The following is a 19,078-nucleotide window of genomic DNA, read 5'->3' as shown; positions in this document are numbered from 1 at the left end:
AGGGGGAAGAGCCTTAGTACATGGCAGTTCTTCTTTATGAAGAAATTGTGCAAAGCTGACACCTTCTGGACAAATCAGGAATCTGCCAGGGCGCTCTTCACTAGGGAAAGGACACACTACCCCTTTAAATATGCAATTTAGACCCAACACTTTGCTGGCCACACCAGGGAATTTTCAACCATGAGGGATTTTCAGACCATAGGGAACCCTATTAGCCCTACACTTGTTTCATCCCTTGATTTTGTTTTTGTGTATCTATGGAGCTGTTGAAGGACCAGTAGCACCAACAAATGGTCACTTTAAAGGAAAACTATACCCCTGAACAATGTAGGTCTCTATAAAAAATATATTGAATAAAACCTCGTATGCAAAACCCTGCTTCATGTAAATAAAGCATTTTCATAATAATATACTTTTTTTGTAGTATGTGCCATTGGGTAATCTTAAATAGAAAACTGCCATTTTAAAAAATCGTCCCATGGGATTGTATTATTCACGGTGCACACAAACAAACCATACATATTAGGTCACATGAGCCAATTAAAAGAGTTTTGTCTTTTGCTTCCACACTTCTTCCTGTTACAGTTAGAGTTGTGGTATTTCTGGTCAGGTGATCTCTGAGGCAGCACATAGACCATTACAAAATGGTGGTTCAAGGCAAGATAAGTAAAAGGGCAATATGTACTTAAATATATATTCCAGTTTGATAAGATTCTTTAATTTGTCACTTAATATGATATAAACTCTGTGTTACTCAAGTATTCACATTGGGGGTATCGTTTTCCTTTAATGAGTTTAAAAAAAGTTACCTAGACACTGAGCAATGGAGGTTATTGGCATGGAGTGATCATTTACTCACAGAACAAGTTCAGACATGGATACACATTGTTTTTGGTCTGCAACGTTATTGTCAATAAAGATAATGAATCTCCTCAGATGAAATCTTACTGACACAAAGGGGCACATTTACTATGGGTCGAATATCGAGGGTTAATTAACCCTCGATATTCGACCGTCGAAGTAAAATCTTTCGACGTCGAATATCGAAGTCGAAGGATTTACCGATATTCATTCGGTCGAACAATCGTAGGAAAAATCATTGGATCGAACGATTTGAAGGATTTTAATCCATCGATCGAACGATTTTCCTTCGATCACAAATTTGTTAGAAAGCCTATGGGGACCTTCCCTAAGTAAGCTAAGTAAATGTGCCCCAAACAGTTATGGCTGTTTAGTCAGTCATCTGTTAACAAGGAAGGCGTGTCAATAACTGGTGAAAAGAATTTGCTGGTCTTCCCCTCTTTTTAAAGTAACAGTAACATCAAAAAAATGAAAGTGGTTTAAAGGAATGACAATATAATGTTCTGTTGCCCTGCACTTGGTAAAACTGGCATGTTTGTTTCAGAAACACTACTAGCTTTGAATGGCTGCACATATGGCTACTCAGCAGCTTGTTTATAAAAACGATTGTAAGTTTCTGAAGCAAACACACCAGTATCACCAGTGCTTAGGGTTGCCACCTTTTCTGGAAAAAAAATACCGGCCTTCCTATATATTTATCTTTTTTCCCTATTAATTACATTGGGATCAGCCATCATTTTTACCGCCAAGCCGGCAAAATGCCGGCCAGGTGGCAACCCTACCAGTGCTGCACTATACAGTACACTATATTTTTATGACTTTTAAGGAACAGTAACACCAAAAAAAGAAATTGTTGCGGAAAACAATAATGTATACAGTATGTATAGTGAGAAATTGGGTGTGATGTGATCACCCATCTATAGCTGATAGATTTAATACCCTTTACCGCTATGTACATTTCTTTCTTTAATTATCCTTGTTATTTCTTTACTCCAATGCTACCTCTGGGTATGATTTTTTTAATGATTTGCCTTTCTCTTTTAGACTCTTTCCAAATTTCAAAAAGTCGTCACTGGCCCCAACAGCCTAAAAACTAGTGCTCTGTGAGGCTACAATTTTATTGTCATTGTTATTTTTACTTAATAATCTTTTGATTTAGGCCCTCTTCTGTCTATTTTTCTGTCTCTTTCCTGATTGCTATGTTAAATTGGACCTTAGCAACGAGATAGTTGCTGAAATTCCAAACTAGAGAGCTGCTGACCAAAAAACGAAATAATTAAAACACAAAAATGAAGACCAATTGAAAATTGTCTCAGAATGCCACTCTCTGCATCATTGTAAAAGTTCATTTAAAGGGATACCGTCCCAGGAAAACATGTCTTTTTCAAACTGAATAAGTTAATAGTGCTGGTCCAGCAGATTTCTGCACTGAAATCCGTATTCTAAAAGAGCAAACAGATTTTTTTATATTTCATTTTGAAATATGGACATGATGTCCATTTCCCAAGTGCCCCCAACCAGGTGACTTGTGATCTGATAAACTTCACTTTGATAAAAGTCACTCTTTATTGCTAAACTGTAAGTTGGACCCCCCTCCCTCCGCCCACTCCACCCTGCAGCCTATCAGCAGAACAATGGGCAGCTAACCAGATAGCAGCTACCTGACACCTCTGCTGAAGGATTCACTTGCATTGCTAAAACCATGCTTTTTCCTGCTTGGGTGCTATTCTCTTGTCTACCACTAGGGATCATGTTCAAAGTACTTCCATCCTGAAGTGCTGGATCCTTCTCAAAGCTCACAATCAGGCACAATGCCTGCCCACCAATATTACAGCTAAAATAAAAAAAAATATGTTTGTTTGTTAATGATAAAAAACTTCAGGACAGCACCAACAAATTTTTTATATATGTTAAAACGCCTTTATTTGTGCTTCACAGGGGCATCACGGCAACGTTTCAGGCCACATGGCCTTTAATCAAGCCAAGTGGCCACTGGGGGACGTGCACCACCCACAAAGAAAGAGTGAAAATCGTTGTGCTGACTGCTTGTCTACTACACTGTTTGTTAATGATTACAATTCTAAATGGTAGAGCGAATTGTTTGCAATGTAAACAGTGTCATTTAGAAATAAAAAGTAAACCATAAAAATCAAGACAGAATCCCTTTATAGGTGAACAAACCCTTTAATATGTATACAGACCTCCCCACGTTTGTCCACACACATTTTTAAAAAAAGAAAAAAAAAATGCATCATTCTCGACTAACAAATATCATGTCACCCTAGTACTTACACTGCTGTCATCCTCTCATCCTGGAATGTAACAAATACAGCACCCAGCCTCTTTAAAGTAATCCGATTCCTTTCTGCTGTAAATTCATCTGTTAGTCTCTCTTCCAGCTCCCCATAATACTGCTCGGCTTCCACCTAAATGCATAGATGAAGAGAATGCTAAGGAATGCAAGAGACAAAAGATGCACCTGAGCCATAAAATTCTGACAGTATTAAAGTGGACCCTGTCACCCAGACACAAAAATCTGTATAATAAACGTCCTTTTCAAATTAAACATGAAATCCAATTTCTATTTTTTATTAAAGCATTCATACCTGTTGTAAGCTAATTTAAAAATCTCAGCTGTCAATCAAATATTGTCTGCCCCTCCTCTATACCTAGGCACATGAGCTTATTTCTATAATTTTATTAGGCCCATGGCTAGGGTTGCCACCTTTACTGAAAAAGATTACCGGCAGGTGGGGAGCGGGCACAAAAAGGGGGGGGGGACCATGACACAAAAAGGGGCTGTCACGCAGTGTGACGCAAAAGGGGGTGGAGCAACATCGTGGCGATGTCCAGAACACTGGAAAACAGGTCTGCACGAATTGTGGGCAGACTGCATTGCCGGTAAATTTGTAATACCGGCCCCGGCCGGATGGCAACCCTACCCATGGCCCATGTTTAGCTCAAGAAATAAGAAAAAAAAAACATGAATTTTTCATAATTAAAACAATAGGCAAAAAGTATGAGCAGCACAAGCCTAATTTATTGCATCCATGTTGAAAAAGGGATGATAGTCTTTATATTGTTCTGTTTCCCTTTTCCCCTAGAGCCTCCTATGCCCACTCTCACCAGCTAACCACCACTAATCTGAGGCAGGTGGCAAGGTTTAGGGTAAGGACACATGGGCAGATTCGGAGAGATTAGTCTCCCCGTATAAAATCGTCTCTTCTTCGGGGCGACAATCTCCCCCAACTGCCTTTCCGCAAACTAGAATGAAAAATCGCCAGCGGGATGATACTCGCGGCACTTCATTTCTGAAGTTGCCCAAAGTCGCCTCGTGATGAAACTTCGGGCAATTTTGGAAACGAAGCGCCACAAATGCCATCGCGCTGGTGATTTTTCATTATAGCCAGCAGGGTGGTGACTGTGGAGGAGGTCTGCTGTATAGTTACACCACTGCCCCCAGATCTGCACAGATGCCATCTAAAGGCTCTGACCGCTATTCATACAGTTCCTAAATTCAGCGGCCATGTTATCTTATGACTGAAACTCTGTATGGTTTGTTGTTGTGTTTATGCTAGACCAGGGATAGATTAAATACACTACATCAACTTGTTTTCTAACCATGTACAAACAGCATCACCAAAACCAACAGACCTTAGTTTAGAAAGCAAACATTTATGTGTCACAACGACATCACCACTACTTTATATGTGACCTTGTGTTAGAGTATTTAAGCATCCCCACGCATGTGAGAAAGATGATGGGAGTGAAGCAGTGCTCTGTACTCCACTGAGGTTTACGATATTGCCCTGTTTTGTGAAAATCACTCAATCACGCATTCTGAGCAAGGTTTCTGAAGCACAATCTTTTTTTTCTCCAAAACCTTTATGGGACTGCCCTAAAGTCAAACACCTTAGACTGTACTGTAGTGTTAAGATGCATTTGTTTTATGCATTACACAAATATCTACCCTCTATGTATTATTTTGAACATCAGTTCTTTTCATGAGGCTGGTTTCTGTGATTTATTTGTTATCTGTGTTGTTGGGATCCATACACTAATATTGCTTTGCTTAAACATTAAAGTACTTTATCAGGAGTTAAAGATAAACTATTTGTGCTTCTACAGGCGCGATCCTGTAGCCCTGGTTCCTCTATTGCAGTGATCCCCAACCAGTAGCTCGTGAGCAACATGCTGCTCTCCAACCCCTTGGATGTTGCTCCCAGCGGCCTCAAAACAGGTGCTTATTTTGAATTCAAGGCTTGGAGGCAAGTTTTGGTTGTATAAAAACTAGGTGTACTGTCAAACAGAGTCTCAATGTATGTTAATGTATGTTGACAATTCACACAGGGGCTACCAAATGGCCAATCACAGAACTTATTTGGCACCCCAAGAACATTTTCATGCTAGTGTTGCTCCCCAACTCCTTTTACATCTGAATGTTGCTCATGGGTTCAAAAGGTTGGGGATCCCTGCTCTATTGCATATATTGAGCAACAGAGTACATACATTTGTTTAACACTGTCTATTGACTGAACCCCTGAATATAGACAAAATTGCAGTTATCCACATTACTTCTAATGATAAAAAGGGGACAAGTGCTTCATTAAAAAAAATACAACATAAGCTCAAAAGGGTAGAAAGGAAAACTAATATCAGGCTCTTTGCATGGTAATCAACACAAAAGAACAAAGATAAATATTAGATCAGATACATCAGTTATTGCAGAATTTAAAAAAAAAAACATTTCCATAGTCCATAAATAAGGAATCCTTAGTTTACTAAATGTATATGTACACAGAGAAAAATTCAGAGCAAGCCTTCAATAAACACACAGTGTACTTATGTATGAGAGCAGTATTTATCACTCCTTATTCAACTGGATTATCAACATCCCACAGTTTATGAGAACAGTAAAGCCCACACGGCCAAAGAAAGATCATTCACTAAATTGCTTAGCAGTATTGCAGTCGGCAAAATGCTTGTTGTGTAATCTACAGGAATTACCAACATTAATAAAATCCACATAAAGCACTGCCATATTGCTAACCAACATAGAGAGTAATTAAACAATATTTTGAAAGATGCCATTTATTTAGTCATGTGGGCATTGCTATTATTATGAAGTGTCGGATTTAGATAATCCAGTTTATATTTTCGGAACACTGCTCTCATACATAAGTGCAATACATTTTTATTAAGGGATTATTGGTGAAATTTGTTCTGTAAACATATACAAGTGGTAAATACTTGAAGACACGTCTTTTTCTTTGAAAAGACTTTATGTTTTTTTTTTTACCTAGCTATGAACTGTAGAATTTTTTTTTTAGTTGATGGTTTGTGGGCATATTAGTTACATCAGGGGGATGGAGAATGATACAGCAAACTATTTTGGGCTGGGCTCTCCAGGTGAAAAACAGACAAGTGGTGACCCTACTTCTAGTATCCTGTATCTGTAATTCTAATCAATCTGTATGTATTTTAAGCAAGAAGTTATGGTCCAGGATTTATTTCTAATTTAAGGACTTTCTAGTGTATTTGGTAAAAGGGAAATGTTTTATCCTCGCTAAAAATACAAATTGTGATGCAACATCACTATATATTCATTGTGGGTAGCAGAAACACAAATTAGGCTGTGTCAGTCAGTGTATATCAGTGGCGCATCATTGTGCAGTTATTCTCTACCACCAGCACTAATTATCCCAGCTAGATTCCTCTCAAGATTGTCGTTTTTTAACACATGCTTCTAAAGTGGCAATTTGTTCACATCAACCAGCGAGGTAAACAATAAATATGCATACATACGACAAACAGAGCACCAAGTCAGATCTTCAATCTATTGAACAATTCCAGTTACAGTGCAGGACAACCAAATTGAAATAACAAGTGCCATTTAAGTTGTCTATACAGTCTGTTTGGGTGCAACTACTCAACCCCCACACAAGTCAAAGGGAAGTAAATCTAAACGCAAAGTATTGCAGCTTCTGGAAAACTTGCTATAAGCACTTCAGCTCCAACATATTTTGCAATGTAGCATGTGGATAGAAATCCATTGGACACAATAAAACACAGCAATTAAATAAACAACCCAAAAAACAACAGCTAATAGAAGCAAACTACTCTTTAAAATAATAGATACTGATTCTTTCTTGTTACCTTATTCAGCCACCACCCTGTTAGAAATCTGTAGAGAACTTTATTTTAATTTTTTGTTACCTGTGCCCACAGCTGAATGCACTCCCCGTACTCCTAACTCAATTTCCCATATATAATCAATCTTGGCTCTTAAGCTAGGATTTACAAGTCCGGACAGGAATTTAAAATATGCCCTTGTAAGGAACTGTAACACCAAAAAATGAAAGTGTTTTAAAGTAATGAAAATATAATGCAGTGTTGCCCTGCACTGGTAAAACAGACCTGTTTCCTTCAGAAACACGACTATAGTTCATATAAATAAGCTGCTGAATAGCAATGTCGGAAATTGAAAAAAAGCCTATATGGCACAGGATAAATAGTGGATAACAGATAACACCATTTTGTTTTACAGAGCTTATCTGCTTTCTGCTGTGTAACTTGAGCATTTTCTTCTTTGAATAACAGCCCCCATTGCTACACAGCAGCTTATTTATATAAACAATAGTAGTGTTTCTGAAGCAAACACAGCAGTTTTACTAGTACAGGGCAACACTGTATTATATTTTTATTACTTTAAAACAATCTAATTTTTTGATGTTACTGGTCCTTCAAGCACAAAGAGGCCCACACAGTCCACCACAATTTCATTAAACAGACTTACAGCATCCAGAATCCACTGATGCCACTCCAGGTCTGGTCTGGTAAGGAATGGGGCTGATCCCTTTGTGACCTTCAAAGGTGGCCGCCAAGAACTCAGAAATGCTATTCTTTGTAAGGAGGGCAGAGGGCACCAGTTCACACTGTGCCCTGCAACAAGGAAAACCCAGAGACTACCAAGTAAATAACTACACAGGCTTATGGTTACTGACAAAAACACTTACATTTGTTGTTGCCAGTAAAGTGCCTTGTTCTGTAAAAGAACTGTTTTGGGTCCACTTTTATTTACCTTATTCATTAATGACTTAGGGGAGGGTATTATAAATAATGTATCAGTGTTTGCACAAAATGATGCAACCCAATTAATTCTATCCAAAATGCAGCATCCTCACAGCAGAATCATGACAAACTGCCATGCATCTGGGATGTAAAAATATGCAAGTCACTTATACCATTAAAGGAGAAGGAAAGGTTAAAACTAAGTAAGCCTTATCAGAAAGGTCCATCTAAATATACCAGTAAACCCCCAAAGTAATGTTGAGTCTTTTGAGTCCCCTGTCAAAAGAAACACAGCATTTCTTTCCTTCTATTGTGTACACATGGGCTTCTGTATCAGACTTCCTGCCTTCAGCTTAAACCTCATTGCCCTGGGCAAGAGCATGCTCAGTTTGCTCCTCTTCCCCCCCCTCCCTTCTCTACTGTAATCTGAGCCCAGAGCAGGGAGAGACTCAGGCAGAAAGTGATGTCACACCACGTTAATACTGCAGCTCCTATTCTAAACAAACAGAGAGTTTCTAGAGCTTTTTACTCAGGTATTGTAAAACATTCTACAGAATAAATATAGCATTCTAGCTTGCACTATTGCAGCTAATCTATTGGCAATAAAATGCCTCCGTAGCTTTCCTTCTCCTTTAACAGGACTGTACTAGGCAAATCCATAATGGAAAAGGACATTAAAGTCCTTAAAGGATAACAAATTTGGCTGTAGCAATGCTGTCAGCAGCTGCAAGTGCAACATTGGTTTTGAGCTCTATTAAAATGGGCATAGATTTGATTGAGGAGGGGTTTATTCTTCCAATTTACAGAGTGCTTGTAAGGCCCCCTCTAAAACATGTTCTGCAGCTTTGGTTTCCAGTGCAGAGATTGTCCAGAGAAGGGTGTCTAAGCTGGTAAAGGGTATGTTAAGTCTCTGTTATGAAGAAAGATTGGCCAAGTTGGGTTGGTTTACGCTAGTTAAGAGGCGCTTAAAGGGAGACAAGGTGACTATGTATAAATATATAAGGGGACCATATAATAATCTTTCTAATGCTTTATTTACCAGAGGATCCTTCCAGCTGACATGTGGGCAATGATTTTTGTTAGCATGGAATGACAATGAAAACTGTGCCATCCTCCATATTATGTAATTCATCACTTTCACATATCTTTATTTCAGTCTTACCTGCTGAAAGCCACAGCAATCACATGGGCAAAGTCTAGCACATGGGTGAATTTTAATCAGAATTTTCCCTTCTTTTTGTGCTCGACTAGCAAAGTACATGCGTCCTTTCATGGCTCGGCGTCTGCAGGCAACGAGGAACATCAAAGATATTAATGAAAACATGGGCTGAATCCATCTAACGAACAATAGCTGTCAGTCAGCAGAGATAGTAGTTAGTGAGGCTAAGAGCACAAATGAGGCTAAGAGCAAAGATGCACAGGTTTGGCTTTAGAAGGGAATTTAGAGTAATGTGAAATAGACGGACATATTTAAGAAATGTCAGTTCCTGTCGATTATTGTTGTTTCTCCACCAACCTTTCTTTTTTCTTTGTATTGAAAAAGCAATAAAAAAAGATTATTAAAAAAAAAAAATATGTCAGTTCCGTGGCAGTGTCCCTATACTAACTATAACTGTACCAGGATATCTTCTGACAGAAAAAGTAATGCAGAAATTCAAGTCAATCAAGTCTCTATTAAACCAACATCTTTGAATATAGTTTTGGCAATTATATGAGATTTGCAGGAAACCTAAGTAATAGTTTTTGGTCTAGTGAAAGCCAGTGTAAAATGTATCTAGTAGTGGAAATGGCATAAGCAGGGAAGAGGGAATAAACTGGTAACACCTACGAGAGGGGATAAGGAAATAACCTAGGAGAGAGGAAATAATCATAATGATATTGCCATTAAAACACAATATAAGAATAAAGTGGATATAAAATGTGTGAGAAATAAACAAATAACCCCAGATAGAGAACACAAGCAAACAACTATTAGGAGAATTACATGTAAAATTATTAGACTATCCAGTTGGAATTGATAATCAGAGTACCTAATGCACAACAACAACCAAACAAAGATCTAAGCAAGGACCACCTATGAATCATGGAATGATGAAAGTGGACAGGTGTGTCAGGTATAGCAGTGCAAACACTTTGTACAGGTTTATATAATCTGTCTAAAAATCAGTGAGGTTTCTTCATCTTACCTCTTTTTATCCAGCTTCATAAGATGACGAACATCATAGCAGAACTGGACATCTGTCACAGTGCAGCTGGGGTAGGCCTCACTGCAACACATAACAATGTAAACATTCAGCAACTGTTACCCTGAAGCATATGGAACCCTCTATCTCCCAGCTTGCGTGTATACTTGTGTGTGCCACAAAGCACTCAGCCATTGTTACAACCCAGTTCTGTATGACCGTTTTATGCTTGGTATTATGTATTTGGACAGTGCAAGGATCAACATAACTGGTAAGGTAAGCAAGCACACAATATAGAATAAATAAGTAACTATTGGTGTGTATTACAACCATGCCTGCTTGTATGTTTATATAGAGAGATCATATCCATTGTAAGGGGGGGGGGTACCTCATCCATATCGTGTAATCATACAAAATTCCTCTGCAAACATTTTTCCTCAATTATGTTACCTGACTGTTTTGCCCACAGCAATTTCAACATTCAGCAATAAATAAGTATCCCAGGCATTTTGTTGCTCACATTACAAAATGACCTCTTTGTCATTGTCCTAAACAAACTCAACTTGGTCAGACTGGCTTTACAAGATAGATTGTACAAATGTCATATTAAATTAGTTGCCACTCTGTGAGCATGCGGTACAAACATTTAAGAGCAGCACATCTTTTAGTACAATATGAAAGAGAAAACTTAAGCCTGTACAACTTTGGGTGCAATTACATGGTACAGGATCTGTTATCCGGAAACACATTATCCAGAAAGCTCTCACTTAAGGAAAGACCATTTCCCATAGACTCCATTTTATCCAAATAATCCAGATTTTTCAAAACAATTTCCTTTTCTCTCTGTAATAACAAAACAGTAGATTGTACTTGATCCCAATTAAAATATAATTAATCCTTATTTGAGGCAAAACCCTGTCTGTTGGGTTTATTTCATGTTAAGTCTAGTAGACTTAAGGTATGAAGATCCAAATTACAGAAAGATCAGTGATCCAGAAAACCCCGATCATTCTGGATAACAGGTCCCATACCTATACATATATCATTGCACTGTATAATGCAGCTAAAAACCACATTTACAGGAAGCCACTTCTATTAATTAAATAATACACAATTTCTTCATTCAACATCTAATGGATCATTGTTTTGTGTTTATCCTCACTACCGCTAGACATTTGTTTACTATCCCTATATGCCTTAAATCTGAGTAAGGGACTTACTGGAAATGTTTAGTAACAAGAGATGCATCAGAGATCTCCTTTGGGATTTTTGTAATCATCAGCGTCCTTGCAACCTGCAAGGAGTATGATAAATAATGAATTACAAAAGAAACTTAATTACATTTAAGAAATGGGATGAGAGAAGAACCTGGCATGGTACAAGGACAGAGCTTGTCAGTGGCATTTGAGAAGTGATGGTGGTACATGAAGCTTACGAAGGCTCATAGAGCCAGGCATCAGAGGGAGGATGAAAATATTAATGTATGCTGAAAGGTATGACCTTTAAAAGAAATTCAGGCCTGTGAAGATCTTTGGGCAACCCAGCTTATGAACAGTTTGCTGTCCTTAAAGGGATACTGTCATGGGAAAAAAAATATTTTTCAAAATGAATCAGTTAATAGTGCTGCTCCAGCAGAATTCTGCAACTGAAATCCATTTCTCAAAAAAACAGAATTTTTTATATTCAATTTTGAAATCTGACATGGGGCTAGACATATTGTAAATTTCCCAGCTGCCCTAGATCATGTGATTTGTGCTCTGATAAACTTCAATCACTCTTTACTGCAAGTTGAAGTGATATCACCCCCCTCCCTTTTCCCCCCCAACAGCCAAACAAAAAAACAATGGGAAGGTAACCAGATAGCAGCTCCCTAACACAAGATAACAGCTGCCTGGTAGATCTAAGAACATCACTCAATAATAAAAACCCATGTCCCACTGAGACACATTCAGTTACATTGAGAAGGAAAAACAGCAGCCTGCCAGAAAGTATTTCTCTCCTTAAGTGCAGGCACAAGTCACATGGCCAGGGGCAGCTGGGAAATCGACAAAATGTCTAGCCTCATGTCAGATTTCAAAATTGAATATAAAAAAATCTGTTTGCTCTTTTGAGAAATGGATTTCAGTTCAGAATTCTGCTGGAGTAGCACTATTAACTGATGCGTTTTGAAAAAAACATGGCTACTGTTTCAAAGTGAGAGAACGCATTTCTGTGCAGCTCCACCGGCCATCATGAATTATTCCCCAATAAAGGGTCCCACACCCAGCCACGTACCAGTCCTATACCTCAGGACTCCCCTACCACAGCTCTGCAGGATGAACCCAGGCAAATCGCACAAAAAAGGCAACGGATCCCCCGCAGCCAAATGCCCCCACTGGCCTGCCCCCAGAACAAGTGTCCCCTCTAGTAACACCGACAGTAACGCAGAACAGCACAGAAGAGCACAGGGGCGCCATGTTCACCAGCCTGGGCATCTTCGTTAAGTGAGCGTCGAAAGGGTAGAAAGCTCTGAACCGGAGAAGTTTCTAAAATGCTGGCTCAGGGACAACTTTGACTCCGCAGCACTCTCCTGTGCTTTCACTGTAGAACAGGCACACTGAATTCCAATGTGCCCACCAATTCCTGGCGCTCTACCAAGGGCTGTAATAACAAGGCTTCTAAATGCCAAGGACAGAGATGCTCAGTTAAGAATGGCAAGAAACAAAGCACAGCTAAGCTTTGAGAACTCCAAAATCTCACTGTACCCAGATTTTTCCCTGGGAAGTCCAACGGCAAAGATCACAGTTCAAGAACATCAAGAAGCGGCTGAGAGATCGCATACGCCATGCTCTACCCGGCCAAGTTAAGGATCCAGCAAAATGGCAGCACCGAGTTCTTCAACTCTCCACAAGATGCCTCCGCCTGGCTGGATGGCGTGGCACCATAAAACTGCAGCCAAGGAGCTCCATTGCTTTTATGTTTTTAGCCTAACCACGTGGCATTAATCCCTCCATCCTCCCCCTTATAGCTAACAATTTAACATTCTCTTTGCTCTCCTGGAACTACATGGTGTAAAAGACTGGTATTAGACCACGTTAAACAGCATGGTTCAGAGATCAAAATGTTGCAGAAGACCCACGTCACGGGGTGCAAGATATTGTCAATTAGGTGGCCTTCCATGCTACCCACTCCCCCTATACAGGGGGTAATCAAATTTATAAAAATGCCTGCCAATTTTAAACTGCACTCTGTACAGGTCGACCCTAAGGGCAGGTTTCTATTTCAGCACTGTATGCACACCCCCCAGTACTCAGATGAGTGCATTGTCCATTTTATAAAATATAATGCAGATTTTTCACATGCAAGTCGTGTGTGAAAGTGACTTCAACACGGTTTTGAATGAGCACTTGGATAGATTGAGGGGATCAGGAGGTATGCCCAGCAGCTGCTCCTATAATCTATTAGCCCTAATGACTGATGTTGCATTGGTTAAGGCTTGGCAGCATTGCCACCCTACTCAAACTGGGTACTTCTGTTTCTCTACTACACATGTCCTTGTCACGCATAGACATGGTACTTCTCTCCAAAGGCCTCCTCCCCAATATACAAAGAGCTCAATCTAACAAGAGGTATAGCTGACCATGATCCCTTGAAAGTAACTTGGCTGTTGGACAGAGGGGATCAAAATAGAAGGCAATGGACATTTAACCCTGTATGGCTTGGTATAATTAATAACAATGAGACCATAGCTGGCTCTATCAAAGAATACTTTTCCTTTAATGACACCACGGCACCCCTCCCTGTGGTGTGGGTGCCTTCATAGCCAAACTCAGGTCCACTCTGCATACTGAAATCACAGCAGTCAAAAAACCCTCATGCCACCAAGAGCGGCAGCTCAACAAATTGATGCCCTTACTTCCAAAATGCAGCAACATCCTTTCCCTTTCACCAAAACGACCTTGCGGCAAGCTGAACAAGCATATGCCATGCATTTTCGGGGAAAAAAACCAAAAGGAATCTCCAGGGCAAACTTCTTTGAGCTTGACGAAAGGGCAGGAAAGCTATTGGTGTATATGGCTAAGGCTCACACTACCCCTCCTGTAATTTCAGAACTAAACAACCCACAGGGTACTCTGGCTACTCAGCCCAGCGAAATACTTAACATACTGCAGGAAGTGTGGAGGTTGAAGCTTACTTAGCTAATGTACATTTGCCCACCCTAACCAGGTCAGCTTTCTTGATACAGATATTGAGCAGGAATTGGTTGAAGATCTTGATGCTTTCCCCACAGGTAAGGCCTCAGGCCCTGACGGCCTCCCCATTGAAATTTATAAACACTTCCACAAGGAGATTGCCCCTAAGCTATGTGAGGTTTCAAAGAAGCAGCACTATGCCAAGTCCTGCCACCCTCTATGTACGAGGCTGCAATTGTGCTTCTTCAGAAACCAGGTAAGCACCCAAAACACTGTAATAAATATAGCCCGATATCGTTACTCCCAACTGATGTCAAGATATTAGCAAAAGTACTGGCCATAAGATTGGGTAAAGTCATCCAGCATCTAATACATGTAGATCAAACCGGGTTCAAAGAGGGTAAATCCACTGCTCTGAATATTCGTAGGTTAATTGTGGCAAATCCTACTGAAATTTGGTTTTGGCCCAAAATGTATTGGTATGGCCAAGTTACTGTATGCTACCCTTACAGTAACTGTCAAAATTAAAGGCATGTCAACCACATAATTCTCTCTGTACGGGGGTACCAAACGGGCTGCCCGTTGTCACCCCTGCTTTTGCACTCGCTGTTGAGCCCCTGGCATATCTTATTATGCAACAGCATAATTGGGTTCAGGCTAGGTAATTGGAGGATCACATTCAGATGCATGCAGACAATACTCTCCTGTACTTGGGGGGTAGAGGAGAATCTGTAGCTAGTGCTATCAGCATTCTGGAGGAGTTTAGCAAAATGTTGGACCTGGTAATCAACAAATTAAAATATAAGGCCCTCATGTTAGACTATTTAACTAACCAAGAACAGGCCTCCCCCTTCCCACTTAAGGTTGTATTGGAATTTACATACCTGGGGGAAAAAATAACAAAAAGGTGGTATAAAGTTGATACCTTTATTGGCTAACTAAGATAAAAAAAAAAGTATGTATAGGTTCACAAGCCCTAACGTCCCCTCTGTTTACCTCAATCATACAGTAAGGGATATGGCTAACAAGCTTATTGCATTCTTGGGTACATACCCCTTCACCCCATTATGGAATAATCAGGAGTACCAAGACTTAGCACAGTCCCAGTTAAATATTTGTCTTAGTCAGTAACAATTCACAAAAATCTAACCCTGCAGCTCAATCACTACTTTAGTAAGATTCCTGAGCACTGGAAGGCCATTCAGTTGCACTTATTATTAGGCTTACTGTATATATATGTATTTTTCTTGGGATAACTGACACACCACTTACTTTCAATCATCATAACTAAAAGCTGATGGAAGGTGCAAAGTCACTCTTATTTTAGAATTAATTAGTTGGGAGAGGCCTGATACTTTTGTAATAAAACATATAAAAAAACGGCAATGGTACAGTTTAACAGTGATGAGGCAGAACCCAGTGTTTTGGAAGTGCAAAGTTTGTTGGAAAGCTGCATAGCTACAAAATAAGAGTGGCAAACTTTTAGCCTGTTGGTAGGGACGGAATATTGCAACAGCAGGCAAAACACATCACTGAATCTTGTGTTTTTGGGAACGTTACAGTTGCGTGTGCTTTTTAGAGAGAACACATATTTGGTAGGCCAAGGAATTGCTTAAAAGGACTCTTGTATAATTTTTATGGTTTAGTTTTTATTTCTAAATTACACTGTTGACACTGCAAACAATTCACTCTACCGTGTAAAATTTAATTCCTGAGTATATATTTTTATAGTTGTAATATTGGTGTGTAGGCAGCCATCTCAGGTCATTTTGCTTGGTCATGTGCTTTGAGAAAAAGCCAGCGCTGCACTGTGGAATTGCTTTCTGGCAGGCTATGGTTTCTCCTATTCAATGTTACTGAAGGAGTCGCAGTGGGACATGGATTTTTACTATTGAGTGTTCTTTTATCTACCAGGGAGCTGCTATCTTGTTACCTTCCCATTGTTCTGTTGATGGGCTGCTGGGGGAGAAGGGAGGGGGGTGATTTCACTCCAACTTGCAGAGCAGCAGTAAAGAGTGACTGAAGTTTATCAGAGCACAAGTCACATGACTGGAGGTACCTGGGAAACTAACAACATGTCTAGCCCATGTCAGATTTCAAAATTAAACATAAAAAACTCTGTTTGCTCTTTGAAAAATGGATTTCAGTGTAGAAGTCTGCTGGAGCAAGACTATTAACTGATGCATTTTGAAAAATACATGTTTTCCCATGACAGTATCCCTTTAATTTTTAATCCAAAGCAATTGTTGAAAATATACAGAGGCTGCTATTGGTAGGAGTGGAACAACCAGTTGTCAGGTGTTTGGACAGAGTCCTGAATCTGTGAGATCTTCTGGTAGGGTGTGCAGTTGGCAGAAAACCAGGTCTAGTTTGCTTGTGAATATAATTAGTGATTGTCATGTATTTCTCACCTTGTCATCCTCCTTGTAGTGCAGTGAAGAGGTATGATGGCGCATGCACAGCACTGAGAATAGAAAATAGACAAGTGCAAAAACACTGTGCAGCCAAAGAAAACGATCCCTAGAAGAAAATGAACATCTCTATTGAGCACAGAACTACAGACCTATCTATATTAAAGGGGAACTATCGCAAAATTAAAATATAATATAAACTTTATCATACTGAAATAAAAGAACTTTTTATATACAATCAATTAAATGTTCTCCATTGTTTCTGAAATAATCAAGTTTATATTCACTAGCCTTCTCTTAGCATCTGTCTCTCTTCATTCTCTCTTCAGGCAGCAGTTGGGTGCCAGATATTCATACAGTTAGATTCAATATAACTAATAGGGGAGGCTTCCTTTCCTAGCACTTATATTAGAGCTCACTCACATAACTGATTCCAGTACAACCAAAATCAAAGAAAATAACTGCCTTTTGCACAATTTCTGCATGTAGAGAGACAAGATTTCTGGTGATTTCAATAGAGTGAGCTCTAATACATCTTCTAGGCAAAAGGGCCCAGTATAAGATATGTTGGATCTAGATATCAATCATTATCTGACACCCAACGCCTGCATGAAGAGAGAATGAAGAGAGACAGATGCTAAGAGAAGGATAGTGAATATAAACTTGATTATTTCAGAAACAATGGAGAACATTTAATTGATTGTATATACCAAGTTTTTTATTTCAGTATGATAACGCTTATATTAAATTTGAATTTTGTGATAGTTCCCCTTTAATATAGATAATGAAGCGAAACAGTTGCTGAGAGAGGAATAGTGAAGATGAACATGATTATTTTGGAAACAATAAAGAATGTTTAATTGATTGTATTTAGAAAGTTTCTTATTTCAGTATGCTAAAACTTATATTAAATTTTCATTTGTGCGATAGTTCTCCTTTAAATATAATTATAAATTGCATATTTATACTCACTTAGTAGGTACATTGACGATGGTGGTTCGACCAAACTGTGCTGGACTGTCACCTAAGGAGGGGAAGAGACAACTAAATTGATTACAATTTTGACGAATCCAAAAGATTTAGAGAGACTATTACACAGGATGTAAAACCAAAAACAGACAATGTGTTGACATTCACTCTACTTTTATTTTAGCATCACCAACCTAGCATATCTCCAGAGAAGTTAACAGGCAGTATGATGGCCACTGAGATGACACATACAGCAAGCAACACCACCAGAAGATGACGTTGATAAGACAAGTACGTAATAGCATCTGATCCACATTTACTCTGAATTTCCTCATCCCTGAAAAAAAGAGTAAAGCACAGTTTGTCTCAGAACATGTTTTACTATGTAACTGTTACTAAGTGCATCTTCCCTGAATAGCTTCCTAGCCATTTTCCCTATGTGGATGGGGATGCAGCCAAGAGCTCTGGATAGCCCCAAATATACATCTACACTATTCTGTATGGGCTGTCTCATTTCTTGTACAGCAGTCTGTTCTACATGCAGCTCTCATAGATTGCTTGTGGATTGCTCTTAAAAATTTGTAATTGGTCTTTTTTTTAGGAATTACAACTGCATTATGGTTGATAGGACTTAATAACCTAGCAACCATTATAGGGCCTGAAAAGAAAGCAATAAAAAAACAAAAGAACTACAATATAACAGCATTCAAACAAGCTATGTGTTTTTGGTCGCTGGGGTCAGTAAAGACTAATAATTCAAAATTATTAATGAAGACCAATTGAAAATAGTTTGAAATACGTTGCTCTATAACACACTAAGGGGCATATTTATTATGCTGTGCAGAAAAACAAAAAAAAGCTGTGTAAAATAAATGGCAGATTTATCAAGGTGTGTTTTATTTTACACAATGTGAACTCCAGATTTGCCTTCATTATTTTACATTGCTTCCAGCCACTCTAAGAAAAAAGCTTGGTGATGTGTGGAGTATTATCCTGACGTTTTTTTACACCACATAATAAATATGCCCCTAAAAGTAAAGTGTAAATGTGTACTTTCCCTTTAACTTCTGGGAAATTGGGTGATAAGGAATGGAATGTGAAAAATCTGTACAGTAAAAATGAGATAGGCAGTGGTCAGAAAGAAGGCTACTGAGAGGACCATGTGCTGCTTGGGGGAAAAAGTTAGTTGTAATGTGTAGTTCCCTTACTTGTTTTTGCAGTCAAAACTGCCATAATTATCCTGTGTAACACTACTGTCAAGTCTTAACAAGGTCCTTACTTTCCAAATCCATAATCTTTTCCCTGACATGTCTTGCTTGGTTTCACCCGGCCCTGCCCTAGCCCAGTACTCACTTCATCTGATAAATGGAGCTGAGCCAGGAACACAGGCCCTACAGGTAGGGAGAAACAA

General features: G+C 39.1%; 1 protein-coding gene across 4 annotated transcripts in view; it reads right to left on the bottom strand.

The window, feature by feature from the left end:
* The window catches only part of tmem63c.L (transmembrane protein 63C L homeolog), a 46,162-nt gene that overhangs the window by 12,543 nt on the left and 14,541 nt on the right, over window positions 1-19,078 (bottom strand). For all 4 annotated transcript variants that reach the window (XM_018230352.2, XM_041572973.1, XM_041572974.1 and 1 more), the window contains 8 exons: window positions 19,021-19,058; window positions 17,862-18,004; window positions 17,671-17,722; window positions 16,699-16,807; window positions 11,336-11,409; window positions 10,119-10,199; window positions 9,095-9,215; window positions 3,154-3,287 (listed from right to left, as the gene is read on the bottom strand). In XM_018230352.2, coding sequence (XP_018085841.1) covers window positions 3,154-3,287; window positions 9,095-9,215; window positions 10,119-10,199; window positions 11,336-11,409; window positions 16,699-16,807; window positions 17,671-17,722; window positions 17,862-18,004; window positions 19,021-19,058 — 752 coding nt within the window. The remainder of the gene's footprint in view (window positions 1-3,153; window positions 3,288-9,094; window positions 9,216-10,118; window positions 10,200-11,335; window positions 11,410-16,698; window positions 16,808-17,670; window positions 17,723-17,861; window positions 18,005-19,020; window positions 19,059-19,078) is intronic.

This window comes from Xenopus laevis, chromosome 8L, assembly GCF_017654675.1.
Source record: "Xenopus laevis strain J_2021 chromosome 8L, Xenopus_laevis_v10.1, whole genome shotgun sequence".
Taxonomy (NCBI): Eukaryota; Metazoa; Chordata; class Amphibia; order Anura; family Pipidae; genus Xenopus; species Xenopus laevis.
This window is presented reverse-complemented; position numbering and strand designations above follow the sequence as displayed.